The sequence below is a fragment of the Marmota monax genome, unplaced genomic scaffold, assembly GCF_021218885.2.
Source record: "Marmota monax isolate L192 unplaced genomic scaffold, Marmota_monax_Labrador192_F-V1.1 WCK01_AAM20220418_F8-fsc00009, whole genome shotgun sequence".
In the NCBI taxonomy this organism is placed as follows: domain Eukaryota; kingdom Metazoa; phylum Chordata; class Mammalia; order Rodentia; family Sciuridae; genus Marmota; species Marmota monax.
The window spans coordinates 22,827,233-22,844,854 of NW_026694710.1; the positions used below are offsets into that span (position 1 = coordinate 22,827,233).

At 43.8% G+C, this 17,622-nt stretch overlaps 1 protein-coding gene across 4 annotated transcripts in view; it reads left to right on the top strand.

Annotated features, from left to right (window-relative positions):
* Clnk (cytokine dependent hematopoietic cell linker) overlaps window positions 1-17,202 on the top strand; it is a 185,184-nt gene extending 167,982 nt beyond the window's left edge. For all 4 annotated transcript variants that reach the window (XM_058572404.1, XM_046423784.2, XM_058572405.1 and 1 more), the window contains 4 exons: window positions 2,436-2,569; window positions 5,908-5,985; window positions 9,701-9,856; window positions 14,744-17,202. In XM_058572404.1, the coding sequence (XP_058428387.1) occupies window positions 2,436-2,569; window positions 5,908-5,985; window positions 9,701-9,856; window positions 14,744-14,890 (515 nt within the window). In that variant the 3' untranslated portion in view covers window positions 14,891-17,202. The remainder of the gene's footprint in view (window positions 1-2,435; window positions 2,570-5,907; window positions 5,986-9,700; window positions 9,857-14,743) is intronic.
* Window positions 17,203-17,622: the final 420 nt, after the last annotated feature.

Genomic DNA, 17,622 nt, shown 5'->3' on the forward strand with positions numbered 1-17,622 from the left:
CTGGATCTATTTTATAGCATTTTGTGCCTATTTAGCCTATTTTTATTGACTTTTTAATTTGTTTTTTTCCTATGATATATTGGACCCATCTCTTCTTTATACCCCCCCTTTTCTTTCTCTTTTTTGAAAGTTGTATATTCCAAATTATTCTTCCATTGGTTAACTTTAACATTTTAAGTTAAAGTATGTTTGAGTTTTTAAAAACTGAAGCTGGTATTCTCTTCTCAAATAATACGAATAACTGAAAGCATTTAAGAATATGGATTCTGCATCATTTCAAAACTTTATTATTTATAAAAGCCTTACTACTTATAAAAATTTAGAAGGAGAGGGTTTCTTTAGCCATATTCCTGTTTTTAAGGTCATAAATTGGTGGGTAAAAATAATTTACTATGATAAATTTAATTGAATTAAATTTAGATTAGTTGTCTATTACAAATATTTTGATAATATAATTCCATATAACTAACACTCCTAGTCTCAACATTAAAAGCCACAGTCAATGGTACCACCAAGATGGAACTGTCCAGGTATGGGAAGTACTATTTGCTCTTCTTAGACATCTTGGAAAGAAAGTTGATTACTTGTAGCCGAATACATGCTCAGTTGGCTCAAGAAGCAGAGTTAATACAGATACATTCTAAATGTTATGGTAACTGGCTTATAAATATTTGCTGATATTTTATTTAGTATTTCATCTCAAAAGTTCATTGGGTTGAAATTAGCCCATTCTTTCAAAGTTCTTGTTAATCTATTAACCAGGACTGTAATTTTGGTTATATTTTTAGACCATATTAAGACTGTAATGCTTGTAATTGTTCTTGCATTGATCACCTTTCTTCAATTGTATGTTATTTGGTCCAGTATTTTACATACATATTTTATTCACATATTTTTAAAACTTTCAAAGTCTCGTGATTTCTGAACAGTTATTCCTCACTTAGAATTACTAGCAGTTACAAATGTCTAGTTATTCCTCCTTGTACCTCACTCCATCCCTGTGATCTCAATTCAAGGAATTTCATCTTTAATTCGTGTTTACTGGAAGCACATACAATGGAAATATTATTTTGGTTGAAGTATATAGAGAAAATGGCATATCAAAACTTGTCAAGTGTGGTAGTATCTTAAATTTAAGTTCCAGGGGATATCCTACTATATCAATGATCTTTTTTCCATTGGCTACTTTAAAATGTACTTGTCTATTGAGCGTTTGAATTAACCTTCACCTAGGAATGATTTCACAGCATCCATACATTGGTACTTGAAGAATAATAGTTTGCAGATAACAAGAAATCTTCCAGTGTTAGCAATATGTGTGTTTCATTTCTGTGACTATGACCAATACCCAAGATAAACCACTGCATACATGGAAAAGGTTTGTTTTGACTTATGGTTTCAGAGATCTCAGTCCACAGTCACTTGGCCCCAACACTTTGGGCCTGTGGTCAGGCAGAATGTCATGAGGAGTGTGTGTGGTAGAGCAGGCTTCTCAGCTCACAGTGGTCAGGGAGCTGAGAGAGAGGAAGGATTTGGGTCCCAAGCGTTCCCTTCAAGGCACCCCCAATGACCCAACTTCCTCCAAGTAGGCCGTAGCTCCCCAAGTTTCGACTACCTCCCAATTGCCCCATGCCCTAGGGACCAAGCCTTCAACACCTGGGCTTTGGAAGACATTTAAGACCCAAACCATAACAACATGTGATAATACTTTTAAAGTTACACTTTTGCAAGTGACACCACCAATCTCACCAGAAAAGTCTGTTGGGATGCTCTTACGTCACAGAGGCAGAAGCAAGCTTTCCCTGATTCCAATCTGCACTTGCAAAGTCTAAATTTATGATCAGCAACAAATGCTGCCCCTTTTTCCCATGAAGTGATAAGTTCACTTTCTTCATTTTAAAAAAATACTTGCCAACTACTTAAATTGGAATAGCCAAGGTGTGCCTATCAGTCATTCGTTCGAGTTTAAAAAGTGGTGTTTCATTTTTTTGAAGTTATTATTTTAATTTTTTTCGATGGTATTTCCTGAGTTGTGAATGAGCTTGGCATGTTTAAGAAACTGAACAGAGTTCATTACGGCCAGAAGAGAGCGGGCGATGTGGAGGAGGGTGAGGATGGAGAGAGCTTTAGAACACAAGGAAGAAGTTTTGCTTTTGTTCCAGGGAGGAAGGGAATCATGGGAGGATTTTGAAACAGGAAGTGGCAAAGTCAGAATGACATTTTTAAAAGATTACTCCGGGTGCCCTGTGGAGAGAGGGGAAGAGGTGAAAGCTGAAGCAAGAGAAAGTGCAGAGGGTGCAGCCCTCGAGGAGAGGAGGTGGGTGCAGCCAGGACAGTGGCCACAGATGGGCAGCGGGAGGCTCCTTGCCTCGTGCAGGGGAGGCAGGCTGAGCTGGTAATGCCATCACACTCAGCGGTGACTTCTCTCTTCCCAGGTGATGAGGACAGCATGCAGGCCTGCTCTGCCCAGAGGTGCCAGTCCCCTGCCAGCCACGGCCCTCCTGGAAACACACTGCCCCATCCGGACACAAGCTGGAGAGAACCTTTTCCAGCCCCATCTGATGAAAAGGTAAGCCAGACACTTCTTCACCTCGTCCTTCTGGGTGTAAGTTGCATCTGAAGAGAGCTTCAGCGGGCAATGCCCACGAGGAGGTTATTGTGATTAGCATTGATTTGTTTCCTTTATGGCTACATATTTGGGGTTCAACATTTCTAAAAGTACTTTTTGTACTTTTGTTTCATCAGTTTCTTCAAGCTGTGTGTTTCCAGATTCTCAACTATTTTTGTTCATTAATCCATAAAAATAGAGATTATTGGACTCGTGGAGGTTAAATAATCTTGTGGGGATTTAACTAGGATTTGCATATGGCAATTCTTTCTCGAACAAAATATTCACATATCACATACTCACTTCACTGACCAGTCCAATGAACATTTCCTGGGCACTTATGTGCCAAGCAGTGTGCTAGAGGCTATGGTCCCTGTCCCAGAAGAGACCTACAGAGGGGAGAGATGGCAAAGTTCTGTCTTTCATCTCTTTCCTGTTCTGGCTGTAAAACCAGCTACACTCATTAGATCCACTCCCTCTGGGACCACTCTGCACTCAGCTGTGTGGAGGAAGAGCTTGCTTTGTAGCTGGTGTGCCCTTCTCGCCTCACCTGTGACGTCACTCATCACAGGCCGTCCACTCAGCATGGACGGATGCACTTTGTCTGGTGTGCATCCCATGCCCCTGTATCGTTCACCAACTTTACAAGGTTGGTAGGCAGAAGCAGAGCATGCGGGCACCTCTGGTTCATTCCTCATAATCCCTGAATCGTCTCAAAGGCCTTGTTGTCCTTATACTTAACATTAATTCCAACCTAATTCTAAAAGTTGTCTTTTACTCTTAATTTAGACTCGGGGAAATCACTGCCCTCACGTCTTCTATTGCCCCTTCCCCTGTACCTGGACGCCCTTCACTCTGCCATCTCTGTAAGCATGGGATCCTGGGTTTTAACTGGATCTCACCCAAGGTCAAGCCTCTGTCAGAGCTTGGGGTTCCTTATGGGCAGAAGAGAGGCTCAGACTAGAAGAGGATGTTCCCTGCTTTCAATTATTTACTCCCAACCATGGTATTTACTTAATAATGTACTTTAAGTAGACTGTTTTCTTTTGGAATCACTACTCTAAAAAAATAAATAAAAATAGTATTCCATGCCATGGATAGAAAGCAATCTTAAAACTAATTCTACTCCCCAGTATTTCCCCCAAAAGGATTGAAAGCAGTCATATAGATATGCATACACTCATGCTCATAAAGAAACTATTGATAATAGACAGAAGATGTAAAGAACCTAAATGTCCATTGACAGATGAATGGATAAGCAAAATGTTGCACAAATACACACACACACACACACACGCACATACACACACACACACACACACATGCGCAAATTATTTAGCTCCAATAAGGAATGAAGTTCTGACATGTGGTACAGCATGAATCAACTTTGAAAACAGTGTGTGAGTGAAATTCAACAGACACAGAAGGACAATGTGTGCTTCCTCTATATGAAGGACCTAGAGAAATCAAACTCATAGAGGCCAAAGGTCTGGAGAGGTAAGGGTCATAGTTGTTGTTAATGGGTGCAGTTTCACTTGCAGAGAATGAGAGTCTTGGAGATGCATAACGTAACAATGGTTTGGAAGTAAGTGTAGTTAATGCCTTTGAATTGTCACTTAAATGGCAAATTTTTACATTATTTTATCACAATTTATTTTAAAAATCATTGCAACAGAAACAAATGAAATCATAGCAGGATCTCGCAGCCTGCCAATGGCTATCAGCAGAAGAGTTTCTCTTGTGTTAAAGGAGAGATTAAAAATGTCAGAGATATTAAAGAAATGCACAAAAATGAAATGTTCCTCTTGAATTACTCAGAAGTCTAGAAAGAGAACTGAAGGGCAACACTGCTCCTACCCCAGGCAGCTCAGAGCCACCTAATGCCAAGTGGAGCAATGTCCACACCTCGGGCCCCTCCCGACCACACCTGGAGACACACAGGCCTAGAAAATTCTACACATCCTCCAACTTGAACAAATAAATCAGCACAGACAAAAGTGCACCATGAAGGAGCCCTGCCAAGCCCCGGGCTGGCCAAGAGCACCCCAGACTTCAGACAGCTCACACTGCAGCAGGAGGTAGGGTCCCAAGCCGCCTCGGGCCGGGATCCTATCACATGGTTTTGAGAGAGAGTAGCATACTGGGTTCTCTTCTGGACCCTCCCAGCACCTACTCTCCCTGGGGCTGTGGATGAGGTGAAGTCATATAATACAAAGGAGGCCTCGAATAAGAGGTGACTGTGGGTCCCAATCTTGATGGAAGGGAACGGACAAGCTGGGTAACAGCAAGTGAGAACAGGAGGGGTTCTGGGCACAGGTCTAAAGCTGGGTTTCTAGGAACAGCAAGCTCATCTGGCTGCCAGACACACATCCTGCGATGGTGGCAGGAAAGGAAGCAGCAGGTGGGCGCTTGTGCATGCCTGCTGATGTCCTCCAGGTGTGCTCACCATCGATGGATTGGGTTTAGTGGGAGGGCCAGACTCCAAAAAAGTCACCAAAGACCCAGGGTTGTGTCCTTAAGTCTTACCAGCCACGTGGCAGGTTTTGACTTCCTGAGCCTCTATGGTCCCTCTACTAACGTCAACACTACCTGTCATGCCTGTTTCACAGGAATAGTGTGGGGATGGCCTGGGACACTAAATAAGAAGGGCCTTGTAGAGGGGTCACCCAATTTTTTGATCCTTGGCATTCTCTGACAGAATTGCAGATCCGTGGTTTTTCCTATTGTCCTTCCTTCACCCTGTTGTGGGGGATTTCATCATCAAAACAATCTAAAACCTCTTATCAGTGATGTAACTAAAGCAGTGTGGGATAAGGAGAAAATCTCAGCCCCACCATATGGCTGCAGGCTAGTGACATAAGACACTCCATCCACACCCCTCTCCCTCCTTGCTGCCTTCATGATGGCCAGGAGAGCTGGGCTCCTCAAACGATATCCGTCCCCCCTCAATCAGCTTCAGCAGGGTCTCGAAGCCTGAGAGACGGAGGGTCTACTATCCACACTGAGGGCAGAGCCAGAGACTCTTTCCACTGACTCTCAAAGACAAGCTTCTCTCCCTCCTGTCAACCTCAGAATCCCCAGCTGAGGTTATTTTTTCTGCATCTTTTTTTCTCCAAAGCAGCTGTGGGCATCTCCAGGTTCAAGGACAGGATTTCATTTGCTTGATTTCTACTACACCTGTAGCTGGGCACTGGTAGAACAAATAAAATTAGAACAAATAAAATTAGAGTGAACTCATTGGTAGTTAGAACTCCCCTTTGGTGCTCCCTAACATGTCCTTCCTGGAACCTGTTCTGTAGGAAGTCCGGCACAACGAGTGGTACGTTGGACAGTACAGTCGCCAGGCCGTAGAAGAGGCGTTAATGAAGGAGAACAAGGTAACACATTCTGCAGAGGCCATCACTGGTGACACAGTGGCCTTATGCTTTTCTGCTCTAGGTCACAGGCTGTGACAAGCAGCACAGTTCCTGCATCACCCTGCACGTCTCAGTGTTGGGAGGTTGCCATTGAAAAGGGGATTTAAAAGGGGACAGTTTCAGATCTACATCTCGGTTTTGCCACTTTCCAGCTATGTGACTTTCTCGCATTCCTAAATAGCCTTACCTGTAGATTTGGGGTTTTTTTAATTCATAAACTGAAAAATAGTAAAAAATCAACCTCAAGGAAGTTTGGAGATCAAATGTGGAAACACTGGAAGGTTCCTCCTGGATTCCTCAAGTCCCATCTCCTCGCTAAAGGTCTGCCTAAGGCACATGGGGTCTTTATGTTTCACTTCTTCTGGAAAGGAACAGGGACCATGAATGCTGCATGTCAGCACGTGACAGGTTAGGCTGCAGTAACACAGTATCCCGGGGTCTCAGTCATTTAACATAACAAAATATCATTTCTCCTTTGCACTCCACGTTTAAGACAGGTCTGTTCAGGTAGATCCGGCTGCTGGCCGTGTCATCTCCATGGTGTGCCTCCACCTTTATATTCTAGATCTTTGCACTTCCTCTCCAAAGTAATGACTTCACCTCTGCTCACATATCATTGACCAAATTTACATGACCAAACCTAACCTCAAAGAGGATGGGGAAGTACAAACCTACCATGTAGCCAAAAAGAAAAGAACTAGAATATCTGCAATCAGAGCAAATGACTATCATAACCACCATCACAAAGCAAATAGTTATCATGCAACTACTATGTGCAGAGAACATAGTAGGTGGCTTAAAAGTGATATAAAGTTTATCAAGACTAATTCAACATCAAAACCTATCCTCAACTAACCGGTTCCGTGGTCATTATTGAGTAAGGAAAAAAATATGAGTCAGTTAATCACTGACTAAATATGATGGGTCTCCAATAAATTTTAATAAAACATCATTCTCAGAATTAGTAAACCAATCAATAAGTTATATATATTTCTATGATAAACACAATCATGGCCCACCCCAAGATATCCGCCTCCTAATCTCTAGAACCTGTGAATATCACTTTATATGGAAAACAGGACTTTGCGGATGAGATTAGGTTGGGGATCTTGATGTGGGGAGGTCATCCTGGGCTAACTAACTGGGCCCAGAATCATCACAAGGGTCTTTATAAGAGGGAGCAGGGTCAGAGAGGAGATCTGGTGATAGAAGTCTAGGTCACACTGATGGGGAGACGTGAGCTGGAAATTCTAGCTGCCTTTAGAAACTGAAAAGGCTGTGGAAACAGATTTTCCCTACTGCTTCAAGCCACGGAGATCCACGTTAGACTCCAGACTTCCAGAGCTGTTAGAGAACATATTTGTGTTTTAACACAGGTGCCAGTAAAGTATCCTGAGCATATCAGGAATAAATGGAACTATCCCATTTCCTGAATGAAGAGACAGAGGCTAAGCCAAGGGCTGCGTCACAAAGGAAGAAGTGGCAGAACCTGTATTCAAGATCAGTGTCCTTTTCAGTAATCCTCAGATGCCTCTGGGAGGCACTGCAGTCTTCACAGCTGGATGGGGAACCCCAGTGGCCGGGTGATGCCCACCTCAAGGACCTTCCCTTCCACTAAACAGGCTGCGCTGGCCTCTGCTGGGTAGAGTGGCAAGGACAGGGAAGGTAGACTCCGGCGTGGGCTCCCTCCTTGGCTGGTCAGTGCCAAATGCCCTTGGAGGACCTGCACGTGGAGCCCAGGTGTGAACCATGCTAGAAAAGCAACGTGCCCGTCACCAGATGCCCCTCTGACAATGTTTCACTTGGACACGCAGTAAACGGCCATCCCTCCCCTTTGCGCCTGCCTCTGCTTCTTCCCAAGAAGCATGGAGGGAAGAAACAATCTAAGATGAATGACTTCATGATTTCCTTAGCATAGCTCCTTTTCTGTTTGTTTCAGTTGTGTCAAAATGTGTTTCCGATTTATGGAAGATAATTTAATTTAAGCTGCAGGATTGCCCAGATTTCTTTTGACAAATTCAATGTAGAGTTCAAGATGATAAACCCATAACTTGGCCCAGAGCCTTGGCCCCCTCTCCCTGTCTGATCTTTGGCAATGCTCTGTGCTGGAGTATTAAGGTTTCAATTATGGATGAGTGTTTTATGCAGAACAAGTTCCAGAAAAATTCCTCAATCACACTTTATGTGCTTGGAGCCTGGAGTATTTAAAGAGCAAGAATCTGGGTTAGACTTTTAGGTTTTCTATTGACTGACTGATGCTTTAGGAAGTTCACTTAAGCTCTTAGGCCTCAATACCCTTTACCTTCTAAAGTGACGTTAAAATACCTGTCCCTCAGAGTTAATGTAAAGATGAAGAAGTGTATGTGAAGGGCTGGGCACCTCAAGAGCTACTCAGTAAACCTTAGCTGCCTGCTGTGTAGTGTAATAGGTCTCTATAAATTTAATGCATTTGTGGCATGTAGAGCACTGTATAGTACTTTTACCATTATTACATATATTAACATCTATAACTATGAATTTCAATTATAGATAATTATATATAAATACTATATACAAACCAGGCCTATGAACAGATATTATATAGCTATTACAGATATCATATACAGCATATATAGACAAAATACTACATACAATCCATACCTATAGAGATATTATATATAACCTATATGAAGACACAACACTATAATAACCCATATCTATATATCTTATAGAGAGACATAAAGTAATTATTGTATATAAAAACCTATATCTAAAATATTTATCTTCAGTCATTTATACCCCTCTACACAGTAATCCATACAATCAGCTGCAGCCTTCCCACCATGTAAATGATGCAAGATGACCATCAAGGGGGCCTGGGTTCAGGAGGACGGCTTCGTTCCTCAGCCTTTCACCACCAGACCATCTTCCCGAGCTTGTCTCTGGAGGGTGCCTGATCACTGTGACCCGTGGCCGGATCTCAGCCCTTGGACCCTTGATCCTGTTCACCTTCTGGAAACCCTCTCATTTCTAACTCGCTTGTGGGACCCCAAAGCTCCTGGTTTTCCTTCTTCTCTGGGCAAATTTCCTTCCTTGCCCTGACTTTGCCTCTGCCTCACTCCGGTGGATCCCATCCTCTCACAGGTCTCTCCACTAATTTTGTATTCAAAGCCCCCTGCTTCTATGGGGGACCCTGGTCCTCATTGCCATCTCCAAGGCCGATTACTTAGGTTAAAATCTTCCCCTCTCAGCTGATGTTGGCTTGACTCTCTCTAGAAGCCCCAAGCAGCAGGCAGAACCAGAAACAGGAGGATGGTGACAGAGGCAAGGACCACATGTCAGAGGGGCGGGAGGGCTGTCTGTTCAAAGGCTGAGAGCCCCAGGACAGGAAAGATGGGAGGTCAAGCCACAAGACAGGTGGGCATGTCAGCCATGAATGCCATTCTGAGGTCAGTAGAGGATGATGGAAGATTTGCAAGAAGTGCCAGGATCCACCCAGTACCCTTCTCAGAAAGTATAAGAACCCCATCCATCCAGATGCTCAATAAAAACATACTGCCTTAAATTCCATAAACAACTGTTTTGCCCAAAACTAAACCCATATGGGAATCTAACCCTCAGGAATATTCCTTGTTGACATTACACGGGCAGGACACTGGTGTACCTGAAAAGATGACCATTATTCCTTTTGTTTCAGGATGGTACCTTCTTGGTCCGAGACCATTCCACAAAATCCAAGGCAGAGCCCTATGTTCTGGTGGTGTTTTATGGGAACAAAGTCTACAATGTGAAAATCCGCTTCCTGGAGAAGAGTCAGCAGTTCGCACTGGGGACCGGGCTCCGAGGAGATGAGGTGCGTGCACCCGACCTGGGTCCCTTGCCCAGGCTGGCAGCAGCAAATACAGGTAGAGTCTGGAGGATGCTGCATCCCCAGGGCCCTGAATGAGCGCATGGTGAGTGAGCAGACCAGTGCACATGCCCGCCACACCCAGCCACGGAGAGAACGCCTGCTTCAAAACCAAGAGACGAGGGGCCAGTTCTCACCTTGGTGAGGACTGGCCAGTGGATGAAGGCCAAACACCCAACAGTGCAGGGACACACGAGTCTCACCACAAATGTTAGTTACTATATTTTCATTATTTTTAATGAGTCCTTTTAATAACTAGAATATCACCCCTCTCTGATGAACACAGATTGTGCATGGACTTGCCAGCTCTGATTCTCTTTATCCTTCTACATCTCTTCCAGCCCATAGAAATTTCTCATTTTTAAGAAAAGCATTCTATGATTTATAAATGCTTGGGCTAAAAGGCTCCTCTTCCTTAGAGAATACAGGATGTGGATGTCATGTGGCTTATGCGTGCCAGGGGCCATTTAATTTGATCTTTCTTGTGGTCCTTGAAAAGCAGTGGGAAGGACACATTGGTCAGTCCCCTTTGCTGGTGAGGAAACTGAGTCTGTAACAAAGTTGCAGCTGTTTGGGGGGCAGGCCCTCTTTGGTCTGCTGGGGGAGAGATGAGGCCAAGCGGCTGTGTGGTTAGATGCTCATGGAGTTAGGCTGTCAGCTGTTCACCAACAGCCTTTGCAAAGAGGAGCTCCCAACAAAGGCAGCCCATAGATCCAACCCTCGGCTTCCAGATGAGCTACTCCAATTACGGCCACCAAGGACCCTTAGGAACCCAATGCCTATTTAAAAAAAAAAAAAAACCTTTTTGATGAATCCATAATTTTCTATCTTTGTGTCCTCTAAACATGGGTTTCCTTTTCACGTATTTGCTGACCTCCTCCTTGCATTTGCTCTGCATTGGCACCACTCTGAGCAGTGAATAACCATTAACTAACTTGATCCATAGAGTCTTTAGAGCACCCTTGGAGCCAGGTGCAGCTGACACCTCCATTTAACAGATGGTGAAACCAAAGCACAGAAATGTTAAGTAACTGGCTCAAGGTCATGGCTAATAAACAGTAACACTGGGAGTCAATATAATCGGAAAAAAAAAATGGCTTCCTCATAAGGTCACAGATAACATCAAGACCTACCCATTTGAAAACAGCCCAGAACAAGTAAGTTAACGATAGTTAGTTAACACTTACATGGCGCTCACCGTTTGCTGGACACTGGGTGAGAAAATGCAATTATCCTCCTTGAGAGAAGCTGTCCCCTGGCCCTTTCAATCTGAGCCTTGGCCTTGCTGGGGAAGAAGCTCACATCTTCAAGGAAAGATAGATGGAGCAATGTGGTGTAGCAAGGCTCTGCTAAGTGCAAGACATCTGCAGGCTCCTGCATCTGTGCTCAGATGGCACTGTTACCACCTCTGCAGGAAAAGCATAATGAAAAATTCAAGGACAGTTACTAGTCACATGCTTTGTAGCTGTCCCCAAGTTCCAGCAGTACCAAACTCATGTCAGGCTTGTAGAGGCAGGTGCTTAATAAGCATCATCCAGTCCACCTGGTGTGATCCCTGAAAGCATTTCCTTAGGGCTGTGTGCCCCGGACGTAGGCAAGGACCATAAGGGCTGCAGGAGAAGTCTGATCAGGCCCCTGAGAGGCTCTGTCCGTCGGCACCCCTCAACAGCACGAAGGGTGTGCAAATCCTATAGGTCCCCAAATCAAACGCCTGAGCCACTCCACCTTGCTATGTATTAAGAAGCATGGGTCATGTAATTACCCGGATGCCTATAAATTCATTCCTGAATTCAGATTTAGTGATCATCTGTGGTGTTGGTTTTCCAAGGGTACTATTGTAAATTATCACAAACCGGGTGGCTTGAAACAAGAGAAATCTCTCTCCATTCTGGAGGCTAGAGAAAATCAAGGCATCAATGGGGAGATGATCCCTCCAGAGACTCCAGGGTGGGCTCCTTCCTCAACCCTGCAACTGCTGGCAACTGTGCCATCATCGGCTTCCGTGGCTTCTGGCCCCGCCCTCCCAGTCTCTGCCTGTGTTCACACTGAAGGCTCTGCTCCCGCTAAAGTCTCCCACCACTTCAGGAAACACAGGTTTACATCCGGGGCCCCAGACAACCTAGGATGAGCTCCTCCTCAAAAGATCCTTAATACTGGTTTTACCCAATAAAATTAGATTAACCCTGTGAACATGAAAGTGATAGCCATCGACTCTGGGACAAGGACATGGACATGGGAAGGGGGGTGCCACTTGGCCCACTCTGCCCATTTTCTTATCTATTGGCCAAACATTAATTTTATGCCTGCACCTTGCTAGACTCAGTGCTCCATCCTGGGAACAGACTAGAGAAAGGGAGAGTCCCTGCCACCCAGGGACACCGTGTTCACCTGTGCCTACCTATGCAGGCACCTAAGCAACAGTGAGACTGGTTCAGTACCTGTCCCGGCCAGCCAGGGAGGCACCTTCCCTAAGCAACCTGTGGAGCTTTACCTGCTGCTAAATGCCAACCCTTATCTAAGCTTTAAAAGTCCTGTTAGGGCATTCTGGGAAAGATGAAAGAAGACAGCAATTTCAATTACTGGTCCCTCGGCAAGTGATTACAAGTTTCTGAAAATTCAATGTTTACTTGAGAAATTAAATTTTAAAGACTAAGATGAACAATGAACCATGGGTTTATTTCTCACTACTCCTATCATTTTATTTCACCTCATCTCTCTTGGCCTTTCCCCCACCACCTGACACCCCTCCTCCTTTTATTTCCATGTGAGTATCTGATTTTTTTAGCAAGAAAAAAATGAAACATGTATGATAAACACAATACAAAAGATAAACACAATAGAGCTAAACTTTAAGGTCCAATATTAAACCATGCCTGGCTTAATAAATATTATAGGCATGTGCCTGTAATCCCAACAACTCAGGAGGCAGAGGCAGGAGGATCACAAGATTGAGGTCAGTCTCAGCACCACATAAAAATAAAATAAAGATATTGTGTCCACCTAAAACTAAAAAAAAATATTTAAAAAATTTTTTTAATCTAAAAAGTGCTGGGGATGTTGCTCAGTGTAAATCAGCCTGATTCTCACTAGTAAAAAAAAAAAAAGAAACAATATCTAATATTAAGATGTTATTTACTGTCCCACTGAAAAAAATAATGATTTCATATAAAAGTAATAATTATAACCTTTTCTAAAAATCTCTTTGGGGGCAACATTTCAGTTGTGGCCATGTCACTAGAAGTCAATAATAAATGACAACCTGATTAACTGTACCTGCCTTGCTTCCTGCTACTTATTATAATTATGATGCCATATAAAATATTATTCATTTAGTAGATCATTAAAACAATTATTATTGAGTTCATTATTTGAGGGCAAGCCTAAGGAAAAGAGAAAACAGAAATTAAGTCTAAGTGTCTTGCACCCTCTCAGCCTTTGACAGTGTCTGTGGCAGAGTTTTCAGCTTTTCTCAGTCTGTTTGGGATGCTATAATAAAATCCTATAGAACTGGTAGCTTACAAACAACAAAAACTTCTTTCTCCCAGTTCCAGAGTCTGGGAAGTCTAAGATCAAGGTAGATTCAGTGTCTGCCGAGGACTTACTTCCTAGTTCATAGATGGGGCCTTTTCACTCTGATCTCACATGATGGAAAGGTCTCTCTGGGATCTCTATAGTAAGGACATGAACCCCATTCACGAGGGTGCCATACTCATGACCTAATCACTTCCCCAAAGCCTCACTTCTTAATGCCATCACGTTGGGGGTGAGGATTTCAACATACGAGTTCTCTCCTGTTCCCAGAAGAATGAAGCTCCATTCCTGCCCTGGCCCCCCAGCTGTGTGACTCTGAGGAAGTCTTCAGGAAAGATCATTCCACCTGTTCTGCTGGCCTCAGGGGCTTGCAGAGGACGATTGGGTGGAGGCAGAGAGAACAAGTCTTCCCAACTACCTTCAAACGTTGCCCTCAGGAACTCGTCCAAACCCACCCATCAGAATGTCTGCATAGTTCTGCACAAGTCTTCCCAGCACCCGTCCTTGTCTGTGCCCTGTAGGTCCTGCTTTTCATGTCTCAAAACTTTCGCTGTGACTTATTTAGGATCACTGATCACACAAAGCCCTTTTCAAGTCTCTACTCTGGACCCAACACCTCCTGGTTCCCCAAAACGTGAAATAACCTTACTTCCCATTGCATTGCTATAGCACTTTGTCTCTCCAGAAACTGAACTCGGCAGTCACCTCCCTGTTTCATAAGAAGCCCAGGGAGGACAGCCAGACTGGCCAAGGACCAGTGGCCCCGTAGTTGTCACCACTCGTCTGTGCTAACTACAACTCCTGAGGACAAGAGGGCTGGCAGGAAGGAAAGCACCAGAAGTACTTCCCATCCTTTCCTGGGCTCCAGCTCTGTCCTCCCTTCTGGCTGGGCCCAGGTAGGGGTGAGGCTAGGAGGCAACAGAGGCGCCATGATACTTGCTACATAATCAGCCCACCTGAGTCCTTCTGCCTGGGAAGGCTGCGACAGGAGGGTGGTCCTTGGTCAGCGGGTCTGAGTCCAGGAAAGGCTCTGTGGGAGGAAACATGAAGAGCTGTTTGGGCTCACTGGAGTCCCTGCGAACACCTTTGTCACCTCCTCTCACCTGCTCATCCTTACCACTCACCCTTCAAGACCTTCTTTGCCAAATCCTTAAAAAAAAAAAAATTCACTCTAACCTATCTTTACATATGAAAATTGTGAGACTAGGTACCCTTGTCCCTGAATAAAAGAGAGCACCTTAGCTGCAGTGTAACCAGACATAAAAATGTTAAAAACCATTACCTCTCCTTTGTGTGTTGCAGAAGTTTGATTCCGTGGAAGACATCATTGAATACTACCAGTATTTTCCTATTACACTCATTGATGGCAAAGATAAAACCGGAGCCCACAGGGAGCAGTGCTACCTCACCCAGCCGCTGACCCTCGCTGGACACTTCCCGCCTGGCTAGCCTGGTGCTTCTTCCTCCTTGTTCATTGAAGTCAATCTGTGTGTCGTTTTGCATTTATGTCAAAAGATTATTTTTTTGTGTATTTAGGGATGACTTTTTTGACTTTGTAAAAAAGAAAGTAAACGTTCTATGATGGATGGAAATTGGAAAGATCAAACATGATTTTGAAAGTTGAAACAGAAATATGTATAACATGCAAGAGGATAAAAACCAGGCTCTTACAAGTATTTTCTAAACAAAAACAGCAACAATAAAAAACAGGGTATTATGCTCATGTTGCAGCAAAGATTGCAAGAAGGTATTGCTTAAAGACTTGCAGCTGGCCGGAGCATGACTAGATGAAATGAGGTTCCCAAACATGCCTCTCCACAGGGCGCTGAGCTGGCTTTTGTCCCAGAATTGCTTGGAGTTCGCACATTTACAATGTTCGGACAATTCTTTATGCTAAAAACGTTGGGGAATGCTAGTTCTACTTTATTATTAATCCAGAAAATTCTTTTATAGGGATAAAATATGATATGAGAAACAAGAGCACTTGTGATTATCAGCTGAAGGACAGAAACTGCAAACATTTTGACTATGGTGTGAAACGTCCACAGGGCCAGTGCCTAGCAGGCTCTGTTTACCATAACTCTGAGACAAATAGAACTAGTAAATTCATAGTAAGGAGCTCAGACCACATCCCATTCCAACCTTAAGGTGAGCATATATCTGAGTGAAAAAAGAAATGTTTTTAAACAAATCCAATAATGGTTCAAAGATACGGAATCACTGTCCTCAAATTAGTGCCGATTCATGCAGTGACATTGCATATCAAGACATTGTCTCCTCTCAAGACAAACAGGATTTAATGTGATTCCTGTTTTGCAATACAGATGAGGGAGTGAAGGTTCAAAGAGGTTATTGATCTCCCTCAATATAAGGATGAGCCCAGTGGGGTGTAGTGGAGCACACCTGTAATCCCAGTGGCTCCAGAGGCTGAGGCAGGTGGATCACAAGTTCAAAGCCAGCCTCAGCAACTTAGCAAAGTCCTAAGCAACTTAGTGAGACCCTGCCTCAAAAATTAAAAAAGACCCTGGGGATGTGGCTCAGGGTTCAATCCCTGGTACAAAAAAAAAAAAAAATCAGTCCATAAAAGGGAAAAAAAAAATTAAATACAGTTATCTTAAAACAAAGAAATTCTTGAAGTAAGTTTTTAAAAAGGTACTTTGAAATCAAGGGAACACCATGACCTCAAAGTGTAAATGTAAACTTCATGGGGTGTTCATGGAACGGGAGCTCTAATGCAGAAGTAAAACCAAATGGGACTCAAAGGCAATAGAATCCTGTGAAAGCAATGTCCAGGGAAGTCTCTTCCCTAAACAGTAGGCAAAGAGCTCTCTGGGAAGAGCTCGGCGTCCACCCAGACACTAACTCAGGTGCTCACCCTTACGAGGGCCTGGAAGTGATGTGTCCAAGCTCCATCAGGAACGTGCAATGAGGAAGCTCCCGGTGGAGGTCCGTGAAGGGCAGAACAGAGAGACAGGGAGACCCCTGTGGCTGCTGCTCAGGAGGCAGAGAGGGAGAGAGCAAGTGCAGGAGAAGCAGAGCAAGACTGAGCAGCAGGTCACGGGCTCTTGGCCAGCCGTGGCTCCACCCATGCCAAAGGCTGCCTATGAAGCAGAGCATCGCACGGGCAGAAGTGGCCGGGGCTCCGTGCCTCCCCATGCCATCTCTGCCCAGTTCCCTGGAAGGAAACAGACCTCCAGGTCCTGTGGCAGACCAGAGGGGCCACTCAGGGAGGCTGTCAGATTGTAACTCTTTTTGATTCTGACAACCGACAGTTCTCTAAGGAGGACAGGGCAGATATTCCTAACAGGTTTTATAATTGAGGAAATTGTCCTTCCTTGGCCAAAATCTTACAATGATATAGTTGTGACTGGAGCCAAGGTTCTCATAGGTGATTCTGTTCATTTTGCCTGCTTTATTGGTTTTTGGAAATTCAATATATGGGCTTGGCATGTCCACATTCCAGTATTTAACCCTCTTCAACCCTGACTCATTTTCAGTGTAAATGATACTCAGCCTCAGTAGAGCAGTAGGATTGAGGCTGTGTCTGAGTATAGCATCGGTGCAGTTGCTGTTTCTTTCAGACTAAATAATCCCCATTCTGAACCTTTCTCTCTGTCACCTTGGTGAAGAATTGTCGCAGCACTGATTTGCATACCACATGTGTGTTCTCTGGGAGGCACTACTGTGGAGTTGGAAACAAAGGTGTGAATAAGTGATTCCAGGCAACAAGTGTGCAAATAAATAAGTCAAATCCAAACTGGTTTCCTATGACTCTGTGTGTTTCTGTTGTAACAATTACCACTGAGAGTTTGTGTGGTGAGGCCAACATTAAATATTTTAATGAATCTCCCGATGGCTTTGAAAAGTCCTCAACCAGGAAATTATAAATTTCCCTCAATTTATTTCATAGAAAACTTCCCTTCTTGGTGTGGGTGTAAAAGAGAGAATAACTGCATCATAGTTGTAATTAATTAAATCTGGGCTAGTTACTATAGAATAATCAAATTTCCCCATTGGCAAATAGAGCCCATATCATACATATGTGTATCATGCAGTGCACATTTTATGATAGCCTAGGTTGTATATGATTAGCATTATATTTGTTTATCTCTTTTTATCCTTGGTAATATTTGTTCTAGCTAAGCATATTTACTTCTTTTGAGCAGTTGTGATATATAGCT